We start from the raw sequence: 17,762 nt of genomic DNA on the forward strand, positions 1-17,762 counted from the left end.
TATTCCCGCCATGTTTCCCCTGCTCCATGCTTCCCTCCGACTCACCACAGACGTGTTCAGCCCAGACATGACTGGGTCTTGGAGGGGCAGGCATTTGTTGCCCTCTTTGGAGCAGGCCGGCACAGAGCTGATCACCAGATCCGGATCCGTCGCGATCTTCACATCAGACAAGCCTTTGGCCCAAGCGCTGGAGCTCACCAACCACATGAAGGCGAAGACGGCTGTTACAATACAATCCTGTGACAGAAATGGGCACATGTAGGGTACATGAGGTACAAGGGTGCTGGGCAAGAGCAGATAAGGTTACCAGCCACCTAGCAACAGCAAGAGACAGCCAACATCTTATGAGTGCTTTGACTATCCCTATACAGTGGTCATTGAGATGTCAAGGTCTATAAATCCATCATGCACCCATGAACTCCATTAACAAACTCTGAAGTGAACTCCACTGAGGGGCCATTACCATGTTCTCCTATGTCATTCCATCACTGCTGTCTTCCTCTCATCACCAAACACCCCTCTCAGTGCTCGCCCGTCTACATACGTCCATCTATCTGCTTCATCACCAACCCTTCTTATCCATCAGCTGCATCACCCGCTTAACTCTATATATCCATCCGTCTCCTCTGTCACACACTCTTCTCCGTATATCAATCCATGGATGTCCTGTATCTTCTGCCAACCTCTATCTCCCCATCTATTTCCTCTGTCACACACTCTTCTCCATAAATCAATCCATGGATGTCCCATATCATCTGCCAACCTCTATAGACCCACCTGTCTCCTCTGTCATATACACTTCTCCGTAAATCAATCCATGGATGTCCCGTATCAACTGCCAACCTTTATATACAAATCTGTCTCCTCTGTCACACACTCTTCTCCATACATCAATTCAGGGCTATCCTTTATCACCTTCACATCTCCGTAAACCCATCCTTCTCCTCTGTCACACACCCTTGTCTATAAATCAGTCTTGTATCATCTGCCAACCTCTATATCGACCCATCTCACTCGTTTGTCACGCAGCCTTCTCCATAAATCAATCCATTGATCTCCTGTATCACCCGCACATCTCTATAAATCCTTCCAGTGACCTCTTCTAACACAGTCCCATTTCTATAAATCAATCTATCGATCTCCTGTACAACCCATAAATCCACCCTCCTACCCCATAACTAACCCATCTTTACAAATTCTTCTTGTCTATCGACCACCAATTTCTCCACTATCACTCGCCCTGTTCTATAAATCAACCCATTGCTGTGCTCTATTACCTGCCCGCCTCCATAAATCCATCTATTTCTCTACTATTACTCACCCATTTCCATAAATCCATCCATTCCTCCTCCCTCAACTGCTGAAATCCATAAACCCATCCACTGCTCTGCTCTATCAGGCGCTCACCTCTATAATGTCCTCTTTTACCCGCCCGGTTCTATAGATCCATTCGTCAAACACTTCTATCACCACCCCATCTCTATAAACCCACCTATCTCTGCTAACACCAAACCAACTCTATATACCCACCCATCTCTGCTAACACCCAACTGTCTCTATCAACCCACCCATCCCTGCTAACACCCAACCATCTCTAAAAACCCACCCATCTCTGCTAACACCCAACCATCTCTAAAAACCCACCCATCTCTGCTAACACCCAACCATCTCTATAAACCCACCCATCTCTGCTAACACGCAACCATCTCTAAAAACCCACCCATCTCTGCTAACACCCAACCATCTCTAAAAACCCACCCATCTCTGCTAACACCCAACCATCTCTATAAACCCACCCATCTCTGCTAACACCCAACCATCTCTAAAAACCCACCCATCTCTGCTAACACCCAACCATCTCTATAAACCCACCCATCTCTGCTAACACCCAACCATCTCTAAAAACCCACCCATCTCTGCTAACACCCAACCATCTCTATAAACCCACCCATCTCTGCTAACACCCAACTGTCTCTATAAACCCACCCATCTCTGCTAACACCCAACCATTTCTATAAACCCACCCATCTCTGCTAACACCCAACCATCTCTATAAACCCACCCATCCCTGCTAACACCCAACCATCTCTATAAACCCACCCATCTCTGCTAACACCCAACCATCTCTAAAAACCCACCCTTCTCTGCTAACACCCAACCATCTCCGTGAAGCCCTCCATCCGTATCACTCACCCTTTTCCGTGAATGTATCATCGCCTCTACTACCCACTCACGTCCACAAATCTAGCCAGCCTCGTAGTAGTCTCTCTTCCATCATTCATGTTTACATCACACTTTCACTGTCAGTCCATCCTGTTCTCATTCAAACACGCACCAATGTTAATCACCACAGGTTACTCCTGTGTCATCTGGAGTCTCCTTTCGCTCAGAAGATGCTCAAGTCGCTGTTCAAAGAGTCATAACCGTGAGAAGCTTTGGAGCCAAGAGCAGTCTGGCTCCAAGAGTACATAGCACTGTAATCTCCCAGAATCTGGAGTCTCTCAGGAGGGTCTTCAAAGTGCCTAATCTCTACCAAGCCAATGAAAACCCTACTGTGGGGTCTATCAAGGATTGGGCTTGCCTGGCCCAGAGGAGGCTGGAGGATTTTGGCCAGACCACCACAGAGTGTCCTACGTTCGGAAGGTCTCCAGGCGAGATCCACGAGGGCTTTGAGTGGGAGAGGAGGAAGGCGCTATACTCACAATCATCGGCCCCTTGTTGTTTTCCCGATATTTGGTGTCAAAGAATAAGTAGATAGCCATGGCAGCGAGGGAGTAGAGGAAACAGAAGACAGCGATGGTGACGAAGAACTCGGCCGACGAGGAGTAGTCGCCCACAAGAAAGACCTTATCAAACCCTTTGCCATTACACTTGGGAGCGTCGAAGTACACCTGGTGCAGTCTGCGGAGGAACAAGTAATACAAGGTATGAAGAGAGAAAAGGAAATTATCAGGAAAGCAGGAAGGAACAAGTGGTACCCCATACAACAAGATGAGGGAGAACTGTCGACGAGGGAAGGGAAACAGCGAGCACATTGCGTAAAGTATCAAAAAACCTGCCAGAGGAGGGAGAGTAACCAGGAAAGATCTATGCTATATCGCAAGGAACACAAACAATGAAGTATATTTTGGGAGAAACCATTGTGAAGAAAACTGCCATTTGCATAACAATGATATTGATGAAGAAACAAACATGAACAAAAAGCTTTTAAGCAAATCCCAAAAGGGAGCATTAAAAACAGAGCCCAGACCCTCACCCGACCTCAACCCCAAACACGAATGTTTAGCATGACCCCAAGGACAGTCCTTACCGAGACTATAAACATGACCTGAGCACTTACACTTCACCTACTCCTGACCCTACACCACCCCTCCTCAGACCTCAACCCCAAACACTAATGTTTAACATGACCCTAAGGACAGTCCTTACTCAAACTATAAACATGACCTGAGCACTTACACTTCACCTACTCCAGACCCTAAACCATCCCCCGCTCCAACACTGACCCTAAACACGAATGTTTAACATGACCCCAAAGACAGTACTTACAGAGACTATAAACATGACCTCAGCACTTACACTTCACCTACTGCTGACCCTAAACACGAATGTTTAACATGACCCCAAGGACAGTACTTACAGAGACTATAAACATGACCTCAGCACTTACACTTCACGTACTCCTGACCCTACACCACCCCTCCTTAGACCTCAACCCCAAACACTAATGTTTAACATGACCCTAAGGACAGTCCTTACTCAAACTATAAACATGACCTGAGCACTTACACTTCACCTACTCCAGACCCTAAACCATCCCCCGCTCCAACACTGACCCTAAACACGAATGTTTAACATGACCCCAAGGACAGTACTTACAGAGACTATAAACATGACCTCAGCACTTACACTTCACCTACTGCTGACCCTAAACCATCCCCCGCTCCAACACTGACCCTAAACACGAATGTTTAACATGACCCCAAGGACAGTACTTACAGAGACTATAAACATGACCTCAGCACTTACACTTCACCTACTCCTGACCCTACACCACCCCTCCTCAGACCTCAACCCCAAACACTAATGTTTAACATGACCCTAAGGACAGTCCTTACTCAAACTATAAACATGACCTGAGCACTTACACTTCACCTACTCCAGACCCTAAACCATCCCCCGCTCCAACACTGACCCTAAACACGAATGTTTAACATGACCCCAAGGACAGTACTTACAGAGACTATAAACATGACCTCAGCACTTACACTTCACCTACTCCTGACCCTAAACCATCCCCCGCTCCAACACTGACCCTAAACACGAATGTTTAACATGACCCCAAGGACAGTACTTACAGAGACTATAAACATGACCTCAGCACTTACACTTCACCTACTCCTGACCCTACACCACCCCTCCTCAGACCTCAACCCCAAACACTAATGTTTAACATGACCCTAAGGACAGTCCTTACTCAAACTATAAACATGACCTGAGCACTTACACTTCACCTACTCCAGACCCTAAACCATCCCCCGCTCCAACACAGACCCTAAACACGAATGTTTAACATGACCCCAAGGACAGTACTTACAGAGACTATAAACATGACCTCAGCACTTACACTTCACCTACTCCTGACCCTAAACCATCCCCCGCTCCAACACTGACCCTAAACACGAATGTTTAACATGACCCCAAGGACAGTACTTACAGAGACTATAAACATGACCTCAGCACTTACACTTCACCTACTCCTGACCCTACACCACCCCTCCTCAGACCTCAACCCCAAACACTAATGTTTAACATGACCCTAAGGACAGTCCTTACTCAAACTATAAACATGACCTGAGCACTTACACTTCACCTACTCCAGACCCTAAACCATCCCCCGCTCCAACACTGACCCTAAACACGAATGTTTAACATGACCCCAAGGACAGTACTTACAGAGACTATAAACATGGCCTCAGCACTTACACTTCACCTACTCCTGACCCTAAACCATCCCCCGCTCCAACACTGACCCTAAACACGAATGTTTAACATGACCCCAAGGACAGTACTTACAGAGACTATAAACATGACCTCAGCACTTACACTTCACCTACTCCTGACCCTACACCACCCCTCCTCAGACCTCAACCCCAAACACTAATGTTTAACATGACCCTAAGGACAGTCCTTACTCAAACTATAAACATGACCTGAGCACTTACACTTCACCTACTCCAGACCCTAAACCATCCCCCGCTCCAACACTGACCCTAAACACGAATGTTTAACATGACCCCAAGGACAGTACTTACAGAGACTATAAACATGACCTCAGCACTTATACTTCACCTACTCCTGACCCTAAACCATCCCCCGCTCCAACACTGACCCTAAACACGAATGTTTAACATGACCCCAAGGACAGTACTTACAGAGACTATAAACATGACCTCAGCACTTACACTTCACCTACTCCTGACCCTAAACCATCCCCCGCTCCAACACTGACCCTAAACACGAATGTTTAACATGACCCCAAGGACAGTACTTACAGAGACTATAAACATGACCTCAGCACTTACACTTCACCTACTCCTGACCCTACACCACCCCTCCTCAGACCTCAACCCCAAACACTAATGTTTAACATGACCCTAAGGACAGTCCTTACTCAAACTATAAACATGACCTGAGCACTTACACTTCACCTACTCCAGACCCTAAACCATCCCCCGCTCCAACACTGACCCTAAACACGAATGTTTAACATGACCCCAAGGACAGTACTTACAGAGACTATAAACATGACCTCAGCACTTACACTTCACCTACTGCTGACCCTAAACCATCCCCCGCTCCAACACTGACCCTAAACACGAATGTTTAACATGACCCCAAGGACAGTACTTACAGAGACTATAAACATGACCTCAGCACTTACACTTCACCTACTCCTGACCCTACACCACCCCTCCTCAGACCTCAACCCCAAACACTAATGTTTAACATGACCCTAAGGACAGTCCTTCCTCAAACTATAAACATGACCTGAGCACTTACACTTCACCTACTCCAGACCCTAAACCATCCCCCGCTCCAACACTGACCCTAAACACGAATGTTTAACATGACCCCAAGGACAGTACTTACAGAGACTACAAACATGACCTCAGCACTTACACTTCACCTACTCCTGACCCTACACCACCCCTCCTCAGACCTCAACCCCAAACACTAATGTTTAACATGACCCTAAGGACAGTCCTTACTCAAACTATAAACATGACCTGAGCCCTTACACTTCACCTACTCCTGACCCTGCACCACCCCTCCTCAGACCTCAACCCTAAACACGAATGTTTAACATGACCCTAAGGACAGTCCTTACTCAAACTATAAAAATTACCTGAGCCCTTACACTTCACCTACTCTTGACCCTACACAAACCCCTCCTCAGACCTCAACCCCAAACACTAATGTTTAACATGACCCCAAGGACAGTACTTACAGAGACTATAAACATGACCTCAGCACTTACACTTCACCTACTCCTGACCCTAAACCATCCCCCGCTCCAACACTGACCCTAAACACGAATGTTTAACATGACCCCAAGGACAGTACTTACAGAGACTATAAACATGACCTCAGCACTTACACTTCACCTACTCCTGACCCTACACCACCCCTCCTCAGACCTCAACCCCAAACACTAATGTTTAACATGACCCTAAGGACAGTCCTTACTCAAACTATAAACATGACCTGAGCACTTACACTTCACCTACTCCAGACCCTAAACCATCCCCCGCTCCAACACTGACCCTAAACACGAATGTTTAACATGACCCCAAGGACAGTACTTACAGAGACTATAAACATGACCTCAGCACTTACACTTCACCTACTCCTGACCCTAAACCATCCCCCGCTCCAACACTGACCCTAAACACGAATGTTTAACATGACCCCAAGGACAGTACTTACAGTGACTATAAACATGACCTCAGCACTTACACTTCACCTACTCCTGACCCTACACCACCCCTCCTCAGACCTCAACCCCAAACACTAATGTTTAACATGACCCTAAGGACAGTCCTTACTCAAACTATAAACATGACCTCAGCACTTACACTTCACCTACTCCAGACCCTAAACCATCCCCCGCTCCAACACTGACCCTAAACACGAATGTTTAACATGACCCCAAGGACAGTACTTACAGAGACTATAAACATGGCCTCAGCACTTACACTTCACCTACTCCTGACCCTAAACCATCCCCCGCTCCAACACTGACCCTAAACACGAATGTTTAACATGACCCCAAGGACAGTACTTACAGAGACTATAAACATGACCTCAGCACTTACACTTCACCTACTCCTGACCCTACACCACCCCTCCTCAGACCTCAACCCCAAACACTAATGTTTAACATGACCCTAAGGACAGTCCTTACTCAAACTATAAACATGACCTGAGCACTTACACTTCACCTACTCCAGACCCTAAACCATCCCCCGCTCCAACACTGACCCTAAACACGAATGTTTAACATGACCCCAAGGACAGTACTTACAGAGACTATAAACATGACCTCAGCACTTACACTTCACCTACTCCTGACCCTAAACCATCCCCCGCTCCAACACTGACCCTAAACACGAATGTTTAACATGACCCCAAGGACAGTACTTACAGAGACTATAAACATGACCTCAGCACTTACACTTCACCTACTCCTGACCCTAAACCATCCCCCGCTACAACACTGACCCTAAACACGAATGTTTAACATGACCCCAAGGACAGTACTTACAGAGACTATAAACATGACCTCAGCACTTACACTTCACCTACTCCTGACCCTACACCACCCCTCCTCAGACCTCAACCCCAAACACTAATGTTTAACATGACCCTAAGGACAGTCCTTCCTCAAACTATAAACATGACCTGAGCACTTACACTTCACCTACTCCAGACCCTAAACCATCCCCCGCTCCAACACTGACCCTAAACACGAATGTTTAACATGACCCCAAGGACAGTACTTACAGAGACTACAAACATGACCTCAGCACTTACACTTCACCTACTCCTGACCCTACACCACCCCTCCTCAGACCTCAACCCCAAACACTAATGTTTAACATGACCCTAAGGACAGTCCTTACTCAAACTATAAACATGACCTGAGCCCTTACACTTCACCTACTCCTGACCCTGCACCACCCCTCCTCAGACCTCAACCCTAAACACGAATGTTTAACATGACCCTAAGGACAGTCCTTACTCAAACTATAAAAATTACCTGAGCCCTTACACTTCACCTACTCTTGACCCTACACAAACCCCTCCTCAGACCTCAACCCCAAACACTAATGTTTAACATGACCCTAAGGACAGTCCTTACAGAGACTATAAACATGACCTGAGCACTTACACTTCACCTACTCCTGACCCTACACCACCCCCTCCTCAAACCTCAACACCAAACACTAATGTTTAACATGACCCTAAGGACAGTCCTTACTCAAACTATAAACATGACCTGAGCCCTTACACTTCACCTACTCCAGACCCTAAACCAACCCCCGTTCCAACACTGACCCTACATTTTAACATATCTCAACACAACCCCAAGCCTAGCCGTAGACCTACAACTCTGAAGACGTGTACAAGTAAAAGTTGTTTAAAAGGTGTGATTGTTCCTTTTCATTGTTCGTCATCTCTGCCTGTCCTTGTTATTCCTCATTCTATTTTATCCAGTATGGTTCGCGTTACATTGTTTTCTCCATTTGAAGAAAATACCGACCAGGAAATTACTGTCTAAATAAATGAAAGTACAATGTCAGACAAAGGAGGGAGCCCTGCCAATGTAGCATAAATACATGTAAAGAAAGGAAAGGGGAGCAGGAAATGATGGGGGGGGCATGCTGCAAGGGATGGATGCAGGGAGTAAACAAATTTAAAAAACACCAGAAAAGGGAACAAGAATTTCTCACTGTGAAGAAAGTAAATGAACCTGCCAGACGATGGCTGCAGCTGAGTGAGTGAAGCTGGGGTTCCCGAAATAATGTAAATTAAACTTTCAGAAAAAGGCGGGGACGAGGGGTACCAGCAGTACAGTGAGAAAAACACTCAAAGCAAACTGTCAGATGAGACAAGGGAGGATGAAATGTAACTTATTACAAAGCAACTCAAATATGGCTGAAAGAGGAACATAGACCCCACTCTTGGGAAATCGAAGCAACCTCCAGAACAGGGCAGAGGGAAGTGGAAATACAAGGTGTGAAGGAAGTCACTCCGGGTGGAAACATCAGGTGAGACTGACTGATAGATCAGGTGAGACTGACTGGCAGACCAGGTGAGACTGACTGATAGATGAGGTGAGACTGACTGATAGATCAGGTGAGACTGACTGACAGATCAGGTGAGACTGATGATAGATTAGGTGAGACTGACTGACAGATCAGGTGAGACTGACTGACAGATCAGGTGAGACTGATGATAGATCAGGTGAGACTGACTGACAGATCAGGTGAGACTGACTGACAGATCAGGTGAGACTGATGATAGATCAGGTGAGACTGACTGACAGATCAGGTGAGACTGATGATAGATCAGGTGAGACTGACTGACAGATCAGGTGAGACTGACTGACAGATCGGGTGAGACTGATGATAGATCAGGTGAGACTGACTGAGTGACCAGGTGAGACTGACTGATAGATGAGGTGAGACTGACTGATAGATCAGGTGAGACTGACTGACAGATCAGGTGAGACTGACTGACAGATCAGGTGAGACTGATGATAGATCAGGTGAGACTGACCGACAAACCAGGTGAGACTGACTGATAGATGAGGTGAGACTGACTGATAGATCAGGTGAGACTGACTGACAGATCAGGTGAGACTGATGATAGATTAGGTGAGACTGACTGACAGATCAGGTGAGACTGACTGACAGATCAGGTGAGACTGATGATAGATCAGGTGAGACTGACTGACAGATCAGGTGAGACTGACTGACAGATCGGGTGAGACTGATGATAGATCAGGTGAGACTGACTGACAGACCAGGTGAGACTGACTGATAGATTAGGTGAGACTGACTGATAGATCAGGTGAGACTGACTGACAGATCAGGTGAGACTGATGATAGATCAGGTGAGACTGACTGACAGATCAGGTGAGACTGATGATAGATCAGGTGAGACTGACTGATAGATCAGGTGAGACTGACTGACAGATCAGGTGAGACTGACTAGCAGATTAGGTGAGACTGACTGACAGACCAGGTGAGACTGACTGACAGATTGTGACTCACTCCCAGGCAAAGGCACTGCGCGAGGATGAGATTTAAAATTAAACCATACAACTTGAATTAGGAATGAGCTGGATACGTCAGGGTGAATATATTGAAGACACATTCTCTTCCTTGAAACACAGAGGTCTTCAGAGAATGAACTTTAAATCCGGCACAAAAGATGAGCGTGTGAGACTCCCCTGTTGCACAGCACAGTCGGGACTCACATTTCAGATCCTGGCACGTGCCCTTGTCATGTGAAGGTTGTGAGGTGGAGGGGGTTCAGCTGTCTGAAAACTCAAGGGTCGTAAGACTGAAGTCTTACTGATTGGCAACCAGCGCCATCTTTGGGGCCACTGCTGGCCGGGTGAAGAGGGGTCTTAGCCTCATCTCAGGGCGATGATGAAAGATCTCTGCTTCTGGCTGAGTCTGGACCAGCAAGTACTGGTGGTGGCCCCTGAGGCTGCCGCGTTCTCAAGTACTGGCTGTGGCACCTACGGCTGCCGTGTTCTCAAGTACTGGCTGGGGCCCCTGCCGCGCTCTCAGGTACTGGCAGTGGCCCCTACGGCTGCCGCGTTCTCAAGTACTGGCTGTGGCACCTGCGGCTGCCGAGCTCTCAGGTACTGGCGGTGGCCCCTATGGCTGCCGCGTTCTCAAGTACTGGCTGTGGCCCCTGCGGCTGCCACATTCTCAAGTACTGGCTGTGGCCCCTGCGGCTGCCGCGTTCAAAAGTACTGGCTGTGGCCCCTGCGGCTGCCACGTTCTCAAGTACTGGCTGTGGCCCCTGAGGCTGCTGCGTTCTCAAGTTCTGGCTGTGGCCCCTGCGGCTGCCGCGTTCTCAAGTACTGGCTGTGGCCCCTGCGGCTGCCGCGTTCTCAAGTACTGGCTGTGGCCCCTGCGGCTGCCGAGCTCTCAGGTACTGGCGGTGGCCCCTATGGCTGCCGCGTTCTCAAGTACTGGCTGTGGCCCCTGCGGCTGCCACATTCTCAAGTACTGGCTGTGGCCCCTGTGGCTGCCGCGTTCTCAAGTACTGGCTGTGGCCCCTGCGGCTGCCGCGTTCTCAAGTACTGGCTGTGGCCCCTGCGGCTGCCACGTTCTCAAGTACTGGCTGTGGCCCCTGAGGCTGCTGCGTTCTCAAGAACTGGCTGTGGCCCCTGCGGCTGCCGCGTTCTCAAGTACTGGCTGTGGCCCCTGCGGCTGCTGCGTTCTCAAGTACTGGCTGTGGCCCCTGCGGCTGCCACGTTCTCAAGTACTGGCTGTGGCCCCTGAGGCTGCTGCGTTCTCAAGTTCTGGCTGTGGCCCCTGCGGCTGCCGCGCTCTCAGGTACTGGCGGTGGCCCCTACAGCTGCCGTACTCTCAGGTACTGGCTGTGGCCCCTGCGGCTGCCGCGCTCTCAGGTACTGGCTGTGGCCCCTGCGGCTGCCGCGCTCTCAGGTACTGGCTGTGGCCCCTGCGGCTGCTGCGTTCTCAAGTTCTGGCTGTGGCCCCTGCGGCTGCCGCGCTCTCAGGTACTGGCGGTGGCCCCTGCGGCTGCCGCGCTCTCAGGTACTGGCTGTGGCCCCTGCGGCTGCTGCGCTCTCAGGTACTGGCTGTGGCCCCTGCGGCTGCCGCGTTCTCAAGTACTGGCTGTGGCCCCTGCGGCTGCCGCGCTCTCAGGTACTGGCGGTGGCCCCTACAGCTGCCGCGCTCTCAGGTACTGGCTGTGGCCCCTGCGGCTGTCGCGCTCTCAGGTACTGGCTGTGGCCCATGCGGCTGCCGCGCTCTCAGTTACTGGCTGTGGCCCCTGCGGCTGCCGCGTTCTCAAGTTCTGGCTGTGGCCCCTGCGGCTGCCGCGCTCTCAGGTACTGGCTGTGGCCCCTGCGGCTGCCGCGCTCTCAGGTACTGGCTGTGGACCCTGCGGCTGCCGCGCTCTCAGGTACTGGCTGTGGCCCCTGCGGCTGCCGCGTTCTCAAGTTCTGGCTGTGGCCCCTGCGGCAGCCACGCTCTCAGGTACTGGCGGTGGCCCCTGCGGCTGCCACGCTCTCAGGTACTGGCGGTGGCCCCTGCGGCTGCTGCGTTCTCAAGTTCTGGCTGTGGCCCCTGTGTCTGCCGCGCTCTCAGGTACTGGCGGTGGCCCCTGCGGCTGCCACGCTCTCAGGTACTGGCGGTGGCCCCTGCGGCTGCCGCGTTCTCAAGTTCTGGCTGTGGCCCCTGCGGCTGCCGCGCTCTCAGGTACTGGCTGTGGCCCCTGCGGCTGCCGCACTCTCAGGTACTGACTGTGGCCCCTGCGGCTGCCGTGTTCTCAAGTTCTGGCTGTGGCCCCTGCGGCTGCCACGCTCTCAGGTACTGGCGGTGGCCCCTGCGGCTGCCACGCTCTCAAATACTGGCGGTGGCCCCTGCGGCTGCCACGCTCTCAGGTACTGGTGGTGGCCCCTGCGGTTGCCGCGTTCTCAAGGAGGTCGAGGAAAGGACTGTGCGTTTACCCTACCCCACCCGAGGGACGACTGTGCAGGTCTTGGTCATCTCTAGACGTGATCATGGCAATGTACTCAATCTTTGTGTCACCGAATCCTTACCGGAGCGACTTCAGATCCCCACCTTCTCTGCCACAGTCCACGATCTACACCTGTTTCACATCACCTTCGGAACGTGCATCGGTGCCTATTGCTAAGCGCACCCAGTTTAAGGCGCTGCGCTACATGCACATCACGTTCAGAGCATGCATCGGTGCCTATTGCTAAGTGCACCCAGTTCAAGGCGCTGCTCTACATGCACTTCACGTTCAGAGCATGCATCGGCGCCTATTGCTAAGTGCACCCAGTTCAAGGCGCTGCTCTACATGCACATCACGTTCAGAGCATGCATCGGCGCCTATTGCTAAGTGCACCCAGTTCAAGGCGCTGCTCTACATGCACATCACATTCAGAGCATGCATCGGTGCCTATTGCTAAGTGCACCCAGTTCAAGGCGCTGCTCTACATGCACATCACATTCAGAGCATGCATCGGCGCCTATTGCTAAGCGCACCCAGTTTAAGGCGCTGCGCTACATGCACATCACGTTCAGAGCATGCATCGGTGCCTATTGCTAAGTGCACCCAGTTCAAGGCGCTGCTCTACATGCACTTCACGTTCAGAGCATGCATCGGCGCCTATTGCTAAGTGCACCCAGTTCAAGGCGCTGCTCTACATGCACATCACGTTCAGAGCATGCATCGGCGCCTATTGCTAAGTGCACCCAGTTCAAGGCGCTGCTCTACATGCACATCACGTTCAGAGCATGCATCGGCGCCTATTGCTAAGCGCACCCAGTTCAAGGCGCTGCTCTACATGCACATCACATTCAGAGCATGCATCGCCGCCTATTGCTAAGTGCACCCAGTTCAAGGCGCTGCTCTACATGCACATCACATTCAGAGCATGCATCGGCGCCTATTGCTAAGTGCACCCGGTTCAAGGCGCCTCGCTACATGCACTATTATAGGGTAATGGTGCCCACAAGGAATTTTTTCACATACAAATCATTCAATACTATACAATCAATTGTGAGAGCCCTTGTTGTTGGCCTCTAGTAAATAAATTACACATATAAATTGTAACAATTTGAAATGACCTAAGAGGGTGTATGCATTTTAAAAACAAATGTATGCAAATAGAGCAGCAGAGGGTACAGAAGCGTGTTTCACATATACAAAAAGTGGCTGAGAAGAACACTTATTTTCAACATAGATTTTTCCTCAGAAGCACTTTTGTAAAATCCCTAAATATCTAATTGCCCCGGTCAGGCGAACCTTATTCCGGAAATCTAATGGAAGGACCTGGTCAGAGCAATTAAAAAGCAAAATTTCCGATTTGGAGAGATTGATCTCATATCCCCCCAGGTCGGAAAATAATTGGATTTTTTTAAGGACATTCAGAATATTCTGCTGCTCAGCAGACAAATAATAAATGATGTCATCCGCAAAAAGTTTTCATGTAGGAGCGCCCAGCAGAGGTGCTCTAATGATGTGAATCCTGTCCTATTAAAGATGCTAGGGGCCCTATGAAAAGTGCCAACAGGACTGGTGACATTGGGCAGCCCTGCCGAGTACCTCGTTTAATCTGTATTGATCCGACAGTTTGCGAATTTATCATAATCTTTGCTTCGGCAGTAGTGCAAAGGTTATTCAGTAAATTAATAAGTTGTTGAGTTAAAATTGGAAACAAAATTTTCCAAGGAACTAAAGCTAAAGCTTTTTCTGCGTCTATCATAATGATGGTGGCCTTTACGTTTTTGTGGGTGTAGTCATGCTCCGCGGCTAGTTCTTTCCCAGCTGAGGAGCAGTGTGATGGCGACTGGATGTGAGCGCTACATGCTAGACGCCAAGGCTGACGGGCAAGGCTGCGAGCGACCGAGTATTCCTAAGTGCCTCTAAATAGCCCCAAACTGCAAGTGCCAGAGGCATTATCTGGGAGAGCGGGAGAACGGGTGCTCTGTTGTTTCCACCGGAATCGGAGCAAATCGGCTATCAGGCACCAACACCGGCAGAAGGACGCAGGACGAGCTAAGGCACTGCACGAGTGAACGAGTACTTCCAAGTACTTTCAACAGCCTCTAAATTGCCCCAAACTGCAAGTGCCTCAGGTGAGTTTTGCCGCAGTCGGTGAGATACGGAGCAGTCGGTGAGATACGGAGCTAACCCGACCGTGCGACGAGGCAGTTTACGGGAGAGCGGGCGCTCTGTTTGTTTCCACTGGAATCGGAGCAAATTGGATGTTTTGCACCGGCAGCAGCAGAAAGACGCCAGGACGAGCTAAGGCACTGCGCTGAAAGGTGTAGCCTGAAGGTTTCTTTTTCCCATGAGCCAACGGCAAGAAAAGCAACAAGAGAAGCAAAGTGAGGTGAAAGCGAGTGCTACAGCGACGATCAAGGGGCAGCAAAGATCTGTGATAACCGGTAATCTGATTAACCCCCGGCCGTCATAAATCACGGTGGGCGTGTGATCATGACGGATGGGAGCCGTCCGAACTCCGCCCACTAATTAATTTGCCCGCACAGGCGGGGAATTAGCCGCGCGTGGGCGGAGCGGTAACGGTCGGACGGCTCCCGGCCATCATGAGCACACGACTACCGTGACTCATGACAGCCGGGAGCCGTCATGAGCATGGAAGTGGTTAAAGAGGACATTACACTACATTACTGAGGAGCATAAAGGTAGCAGTACCCAGCTCCTGGGATCGGAGCTAGTGCAAGCGTCTGTTTTCTGTGAGTGTCATATTAGTCTTATAAACATTATTAATTGCTACGTAGGACTGGATGCTGGATGCTGCTGTTCATAATTGACTTTCCAACAAAGGGCTCCAAGTTGATGTTGCAGTTCGGTCCCCTTGTCTTAGCTCTGCTTGTTCATCCTTCAAATCCTTGTTCTGCTGTTATATCCACTGTACTTTACAAAGGAGAACTGAGGGGCGAGATAAAGAGAGAAGAGGGAAACAGAGGAAGCAGTATAGAGTGCAAGTGCAATTCTTTGTGCAACCCGAGGGGCAATATTAGGCCAAACCTTAGGGTGGGGGTTGGTGCGATGTATTGCGGAAGCGGTCCGTGTAGCACGGATGTGGCTTGCGATCATTCCTTCTAACCCATTGAATAATTGGGCACAAATCAGCAGCCTGTTCACGTACGAATCCTGCAGAGTAACCAGTTAATTATCAATGAAGCGTATTTCAAGAGATCCCTCTATGAAAACGCATTCAGCTCGACGAAATCTGAAAGGTGATAAGGAAGATAAATCAGGCAAGACAGAAAGTCGTATAGTTGTTCGTGCAGTTACATATCAAACTCATAAGAAGCAGCTTCGCTCTACAGACAAGCAGCTCCGGCAAGAGCCCTTCTCCAACATGTCTCTGGAAATCAATAACAGATCAGATTCTAGCACAAGCTCTGCTAACTCATCTCCTCTCTCAGACACTTTTTCATCAACGACATCAGCCTCGCTCACCTTACCGGCTGTAACAATTTCAGCAGCAATCAGTACTTTCTGTCCTCCATCGACATCCTTAAATACAGAAAGAGGGAAACAATCATACCCTCTATTTTCTTGGGCCAGCGCAAAAGAGGCACAAACATCGATTCCTGCGCCCGCTCATTCGATTCAACCAATTACCGAGCCATCACCATCGCCAGCATCGGCGCAATTATTACTAACGCACCCACCCGAACACTCTCAATTCTTAAATCAGAAACTGAACGTTCAACAAGGCGCAGCCACTTCAATTATTTCCACTACAACTGCCTCAATTTCAACTACACCTACAATAACTACACCTATATCCACGATTACACCGGGTACAGATCCTATACCTTTACCACCTCTACCATCCTCAATACTCTCAATACTATCTCCATTGTCTGTACCGCCTTCTCAATCACCATCAACAGAGGCAACACTGCAACGAATCCTAAATGAGTTGCACCATATTAAGATCTCACAAGAAAAGGCACATACTAAAACTAACGAGCAACTGGAACAGATCAATAAAAGTCTTCTCCAATTATCCTCTCGCATTACTCAAGTAGAATCTTGAGGTTCCTCTTTAAAAGGATTCTACAAAGAGCAAAGATACAACGATTCTTCAATGATACAAGGATCTTCAACTTAAAACTGATGACCAAGAGAATAGGGCGCGGTGCACTAACCTCCGATTTGTGGGGATACCTGAAGACTCGGAAGCTGTGTCATCCGTTCAGAGACTGATTTCTGATTTAATTCACAAATATGTACTGGTGAACAAGGCGGCTATCGGAGAAGATCTTACTATTGTTCGGGCTCATCGTGTCCTCGCAATTCGCCATTCAAACGCAAAATATCCTTGAACTATAGTGGCCTGTTTTGGGGATGTGTGGATAAAAGAGCAGATCTTATCACAGGTAATCTCTAAATTAATCTTTCTCCACAACTCAGAACTATTCATTTAGGATTTTCTTAGATATGTCAATACTAGCGGCATGAAGATGAAGAGAATTTGTGGGTCTGATTAACAAATTTAAGAACTCTGGGGCACCTGCCGGGATTATGCAACAGTCAAAGCTAAGAGTGCTATATAAAGGACATGCTCATATTTTTCACTTGGTGGACCAAGCCAAGAAATTTTTGAGCTTAGTGAAGCAGCACGGTGGGTAGAAAGAGTCAGGGGTCTCTCTCCCTTTCCCCTTTTTTTTTTCTTTTCGTGATGACGCACTTAAAATGCAGAAATGTAAGAGATAATAACTTCACAGTTCTATCAATATAATTAGCAACAATTCTAAGCTATCCGCTGCTTCTCAAGGTGACAGAGCCTTGAGTACCATACCATCGTACTTATTTAAGGGAGTTTGGGCCACAGGGGCCGGGGTGGGACAGCCTTAGGGGCCCGTGACAGGTGGGGCCTTCAAAGGGTTTGGGTGGATGGGCGGTTCACTAGGATGTGGGGGTATGAGAGTTGG

General features: G+C 49.1%; 1 protein-coding gene across 1 annotated transcript in view; it reads right to left on the reverse strand.

The window, feature by feature from the left end:
• SYP (synaptophysin) overlaps window positions 1-17,762 on the reverse strand; it is a 169,676-nt gene that overhangs the window by 15,830 nt on the left and 136,084 nt on the right. Inside the window, exons 4-5 of the mRNA XM_085629884.1 lie at window positions 2,703-2,901; window positions 46-237 (exon numbers count right to left, since the gene is read on the reverse strand). Of these exons, the coding sequence (XP_085486010.1) occupies window positions 46-237; window positions 2,703-2,901 (391 nt within the window). The remainder of the gene's footprint in view (window positions 1-45; window positions 238-2,702; window positions 2,902-17,762) is intronic.

Source organism: Triturus cristatus, chromosome 10 (assembly GCF_964204655.1).
Source record: "Triturus cristatus chromosome 10, aTriCri1.1, whole genome shotgun sequence".
Taxonomy (NCBI): domain Eukaryota; kingdom Metazoa; phylum Chordata; class Amphibia; order Caudata; family Salamandridae; genus Triturus; species Triturus cristatus.